This window comes from Neopelma chrysocephalum, unplaced genomic scaffold (genome assembly GCF_003984885.1).
Source record: "Neopelma chrysocephalum unplaced genomic scaffold, ASM398488v2 Primary Assembly neopelma1_106b, whole genome shotgun sequence".
NCBI lineage: Eukaryota > Metazoa > Chordata > Aves > Passeriformes > Pipridae > Neopelma > Neopelma chrysocephalum.
Window position 1 is genome coordinate 2,712,996 of NW_020897771.1, and position 6,169 is coordinate 2,719,164.

Consider the following 6,169-nt stretch of genomic DNA (forward strand, 5'->3'; position numbering starts at 1 on the left):
GGCCCCAGAGCTGAGATTCCCCTGCAGCCCATGGTGAGGCAGCTGTGCCCTGCAGCCCATGGGGGTCCATGGAGGAGCAGAGATCCTCCTGCAGCCCCTGGAGGAGCCCCACACTGGAGCAGGTGGATGCCCAAAAGAGAGTGAACCTGTGGGAAGCTTGTGCTGGAGCAGGTCCTGGCAGGGACCTGTGGATCCGTGGAGAGAGGAGCCCACACTGGAGCAGGTTTCCTGGTAGGATGTGTGTCCCCGTGGGGGGACCCACGTTGGAGCAGCCTGTGCCTGAAGAACTGACCCTGTGGGAAAGTGATCCACATTACACCAGTTTGGGGAGAACTGTTGCCTGTGGGGTGGACTCACACTGGAGAGGTTCATGAAGAACTGTCTCCCATGGGACGGACCCCACGGGGAGCAGGGGAAGGACCCTCCTTTCCCTGAGCAGCAGCACAAACAACCTGTGAAGAACTGACTGTAACCCCCATACCCTGTTCCCCTGCACCGCTGGGGTGGGGAGGTAAAGTTGGGAAGGAGGGGGGATAGGGGGAAGGCATCTTTAAGGTCTGTTTTTACTTCTCATTATCCTGCTCTGATTTTGTTAGTAATAAATTCAATTAATATCCTCAGGTTGACTCTGTTTTGCTCATGACAGTAATCACTGAGTGATCTCTCCCTGCCCTTATCTCAACTCATGAACCTTTTGCTATATTTTCTGTCCAGTTGCAGAGGGGAGTGATAGAGCAGATTTGGTGGGTGCCTGGCATCCAGCCAAGGTCAACCCCCTACATCTGCTCTGACTCCTAAACTGGCCGGATAAAGAATGAACTCAGATTACAGACTCACTTCCTTTATTATTTACAATAAAGTCAGTTAGCACTGCAAATCCAGAACTAAAGCTAAATGAGATCATAATCATTTGCCTCTAAAAACAGCTACAGAGGACAGACATGAAAAAGTGAGACACTAATATGCACAATTCAACACTGAGTAAAGCACAGTAAAGAAAAAACAAACATAGGAAGTCTCCACAATAAAAATGCTCTCAATTGTGCTTTAATTCACATGTTAATCTCGAATGACATAAATGTCTTTCTTGCCTAATAAGCATATTGTAGCAACTCAGTGCTTTCACCCCACAGAACATTGTCTCTTAATCTAGACCTTACTTAAAATACATTATAAAACTACATCCAGAATTTCACTCAGTAAAAAAATGCAAAAAAACCCAACATCATTTTAAAACACAAAATGATCTTAGAATACTGAATGAAGGGGGGGGAGGAATCACAATTCAAAGTGACTTATCCTGTCCCTGGTACTCAGCTTGGGCAGTTAAACACAATACTGTTCTATTTTCCCAATTTAGCAGCTTTCACAAAGTCGATAAAAGACTTGCTACATTACTAATCAGTGTCAACACATTAAATGCTTTCTCATAGTTACAGACCTTTAGTTGTGTGTGTCTCTGCATGTGTATAATCACAGAGAGAAAGAACACAAGAACACAACAGAGTCCATCCCTTGGAACCACTTTCACGTATTTAGTTAGAAATAAATATTGGGGAGTATTGAAAACCTACTCAGAAATACTTCCCTAATTATCTCTAACCTCCACTACCTGACAGCACACATAAAATAATGTCATCTGCATTTCAGGAAAGCAATAAGAACTATTCTCAAAAAATAAAAATTAAAGAAAGCAACAGTTAAGTAAGACCACCATTACAGGGAATCACTTAGGCATCAAAGCTTTTAGGATTTCATGCAGATAGAAGTGAGATAAGAGAATTGAGGATGTTTCCCTTACCTTGGAATAAAAATGCTTTGCTGGCATTGTGTAGTCCTGAAACCTGTGTTACCCCAAAGGTTGTATTCACAAGATCCAGTTCTGTGATGATATCAATCTGTAAGTCAGGATCCATTCCAAACCCTACAGCTGTTGGAGGCAGAGAGATCAATTTTTATTTCAAATCAGGTAATGAAAAGAATGGAGAAGAATATCTAGCACAGACATTTCTAGTACCTTCCCACTCACACACACACTGTATACAGTAATTACTTATAAGACAGTACCTCCGCTGCAGGAAAGAGAAGATATTCTATTCCAGTTCTTTCAATTAAACTATTTCCTTTTCAGAGATTTTACTACGCAGACGTTAAAACATTCTAAAACTGATACATTAATCCAGTATCTTCATAACGTTAAAGAGCAATAAATAAAGGAAAGCATAACCACCTATGCAAACTGATGAGAGAGATTTGCAGCCACACTATTTCCAGGGAGACGCAGGGACTGAGAATTCCTCTCACATTTTATGCTGTGACCAACCAATCAGGCCCACAGCTCATAGTCTACATGCAATCCATTTTCCCAACTGGACAAAAGGACCCTGGAGGAGATAGGGTAGTAGGGCAAAGAACACCATCCTGTAATCTAAGAGCCTGGGGTGACTCACAAAATTGTTTGATACTGCTTTAGAAGGGCACCTCTGTATTTCAGCACAGTTGGCAACTACAAAGTGTGCCAAAGCCACCTACAAACAGACATTCATTCATCTAAACCAGCAGTACCGTCTCTGGGCTGCAGAAGCACCTACAGAAGAAGCACAAATCTAAACCTAAAATTTAGAAAAGGCTTATGCTCAGGAAAAAAAACAGGCACCCCTCGATCCAGTGGAGACCTGATGGGATTGACAGAAAAGACACAGACTCAAGCAGTTTGAAACTTCTATGTTGAAAAGCTCAGGGCAACTTGATAGTTACAGCACACCAAGTTCATTAAACATATCTCCTTTTTCTAGGGATGGGGAGAGGCCAGCCTGACCTCCGTGTCTCTCTCAACACAGCAATAAGTGTGACATGAGACCTGTGCCTGAGACATAGTGAAAAATTTCATTAGGAAAGTGTGTGGATCCCACACAAGATATTTGACCTAACGTCATTAGTAATGGAAACAGGCTCCAAGAATGAAATCCTGACACAGCTGAAGTCAATGGTAAAAGTCCCACTGACTTCCATGGAGCAAGGACATTACCTGTAAAGCACGTCCAGATTGATTTCCACTGAGTGGACTTACATTCAGCTTTAAATTGATTGATTTGTTATTCCAGGACTGCACTTCTGGATCAGTTAAGCAGCAAGTACTCTAGTTTGATTCTTTGAAAGGTTCTGAGAAATTACTGAGGTGTATAGAATGAACACATTACACATACTTCTCATAAATCATCTGTACTACAGCACTTACTTCTTTCCTCAAGGATTAAAACTTGTTGGAAAAACGTGTTGTGCTAATGCAGAGGATTCTACTCCACAAGGGGCAGAGTAGTAAAACATACTGAATACTTTAGGTCTCTAGCAACCTTACTCTACAAGGAAAATTAAGATCTAGAGGTGTCTGGTGGAACTGAAGCTCCAAGAGTGCAGACACATCCATACATACACAGTACATACACAGTGCTTTCATAAGGATATGGGGATAAACACATTTTGTAGAAAATTAGAATTACAGAATACCAGAGAACCCAGATAAACTTCTCCAAAGGTAAAAACTTCCCAGATAACCCGCAACATCATCAGGCTTATAGTACTATCTTTGACTTACACCCCAGAAATGCGGCAGTGAACAACCACAACTGACACTGAACACACCGGTGGACCAAGAACAACTTCCCCTTCTGGAATAAACACCAGCATCAAAACCAGAAAGGCATTATTATTTCTTTCAAGGTTTTCATGAGAAAAGCAGCACAATGTAAATTGTGTGAACCTACCTATCAGGAAAGACAGTGTGTGCTGTCTCTGTGAGGAAGAGAGTATGCTATTCCTCATTTGAAAGGGCTACATCTATTCAAATCAGATCAGCAATAACCTACTTATATGAAGTGAGGTCAAATAGGTACTAAAACTTGCTCAACAGAAAGGAGAACCTATGTCCAGTAAGACAAATCTTAACCCCATTAAAGTAAGTGAAAACTCTGTCGCAGTCATCAACAGGGTGAGGACAGAAACCACATCAAGCAAGTATAGGCACTCCCATAAATCACAGCAGCTTCACTGCTCTATTAAAACTGTTTATTCCAGCCTGAATACCCAAGGCTCAACAAGTATACATCACTGTAGCTGCACAGGCTTCGATTTATGCCAATGAAGGATCTTGTGTGACAGCTTCAGTGTGCCCCCTTCCAGCTTTTAAAATACTTTCAAAAGCAGAGACTGTTTCCAATGTCACAGTAACTATTTAGCAAGATCCTACACTGCTTTAAATACCTAGTCATTTTCCTGAGCTGGCTCTTCAAACTGCAGCAGGCACTCAAAAGCGTAGTTAATAATTAATAAACAACAAATCAGCAGCTTCAGTATGACAACCAAGTCTCCTTTTCCCCTGTGGTCTCCACCAGTCTATCAGAAAGAAACCACAGGCATATCAACTGCACTTGCATCTGGTATTTTATGCTGTCTCTCCTCAGTGGAACAAGCAGCTGCAAACACTGTTTCTTTCTGAAGTAAAAATTAAGCATCGAGTCGTCTGCTCTCACTGGAGAACTGTGCAATGCCTGGGCCCAATTCCGGCTGATGTTGCTTTCAATTCCTATTTAAAGTAATTGGGCCATTCCCCTTAAATCAGTGGCTTACACAAGCAACACCCCAAATGATTCAGTCAGGTGGGCGGGAGTAAAAATCATCTCAGGACTTGGTGGATTCGGCCCAATGTGAATTGAAGGCTCTACAGTAGATTAGAGGATTAAGCCATATAATTATGAATGATGTCACTAGGAAATCCCTAAAAGAAATTAATTCTGCCTTACAGCTCCGACAGCTTGTATTCTCTGCTTGTGCCTTTATCACCTACACCCAAGCACCAGCAATCACGCCACGCTCCATCTAGCTAATGTGCAGCCATGCAACATATGCAGCACATTTATAATCTCCTCGACGTGTGTAACGTGCCATTTGGGGATGGAAAAACTTTTACTTAAAGCACGCTCAACACAATCAAGCCATTTCCACGTTCCCATGTGCAATCATTCAAATGGTAAAGAGGAGGCTCGAGAAGAGGCATTTTGCTCTTTCACAACTTCAGTGGCAATTGTTGCATACAAAGAACTTTCAGAGTTGTAGAGTTTTGGGTCCTACTGACCATTTAAAAATCTCCCTATGCACTATCGGGGTAACACCACTATAAAAGGGACGGGTGGTATTTTCTTTGAACTATTTCTGTGTCGCATCTCTCTGCAGATTTTAATGAGATAATAATTACTATATGAATTTAATTATAAAACGTGAATTGCTTTGCACTTCTGATAATTGTGCCGGGTAATTTCCTTGGGAATAGAGCTACAAGCACCAGGGAGAAACGTCCCCCTCACCAGCTCCAACCGAGGAGGAGCGGTACCCGGGGAAAGAGAACAAAGCCTCCGCAAGGAACAAGAAGCGGTACTTGGGTCGCGCAACACTGTAGAGAAAACGGGGCGGGCACGGCACCGGCTGGAATAACGCACTTGCAGCCGCATCCCGCCGGTAACGCAGGTACCGCGGGTACCGCATCCGTCCCGCCCGGTACCGCGGGCAGCGCCACCCGGACAGACCCCCGCGGTCGCCCCTCGCCCGGACCCCCGCTCCGCCCGCCCGCCCGTCCCCGCGGGGCGCAGCCCGCACGCCGCTCTCGCAAAACTTTCCCGCGGCCGCCCCGCATCCCGCGCGGAGCGGCCGCCCCGCCGGGGGTCAGCGCCCCGGCGGATCCCCCGCGGGATGCGCGGCCGCAGCCGGGGCGGCTCCCGGTCCCCGCCGCCTCCCCGCAAAGTTTCCTCCCGCTGCCAGCGCCCTCCGGGCGGCGGCCCCGGCCCTCGCCCTCACCCCCGGGGCGGACCCCAGCCCCGCAAGGGACCCCCGGCCCCGCAGCCCCGGCGCGGCCCCTCACCTGCCCCGGCGGCGGCCGCACACGCCCAGAGGAGCAGGAGGGGACCCATGGGCGCGGCGCGGGCGGCGGCGCCCGCCTCGCTCGCTCGCTCCCTCCCTGCCGGCGGCGGCTGCGGGGCCGCACCGAGCGCCGCGGAGCCGAGCCCAGCGCAGCCGAGCGCAGCCTCCGAGGCGCGGAGCGGCTCCGGCGGCAGGAGCGGGAGGGAAGGCGGCGGCGGCTCCGCCCGCTGCCCAGGCGCGGCCCCGACGCCCCCGCAGC

General features: G+C 46.9%; 1 protein-coding gene across 4 annotated transcripts in view; it reads right to left on the reverse strand.

Annotated features, from left to right (window-relative positions):
- NELL1 (neural EGFL like 1) overlaps positions 1-6,081 on the reverse strand; it is a 283,038-nt gene extending 276,957 nt beyond the window's left edge. For 2 of the 4 annotated variants that reach the window (XM_027696334.1, XM_027696335.1), the window contains exons 1-2: positions 5,912-6,081; positions 1,802-1,930 (exon numbers count right to left, since the gene is read on the reverse strand). In XM_027696334.1, coding sequence (XP_027552135.1) covers positions 1,802-1,930; positions 5,912-5,960 — 178 coding nt within the window. In that variant the 5' untranslated portion in view covers positions 5,961-6,081. The remainder of the gene's footprint in view (positions 1-1,801; positions 1,931-5,911) is intronic. The other 2 variants (XM_027696333.1, XM_027696331.1) reach the window with 1 other exon arrangement.
- Between the last annotated feature and the right edge of the window lie 88 nt (positions 6,082-6,169).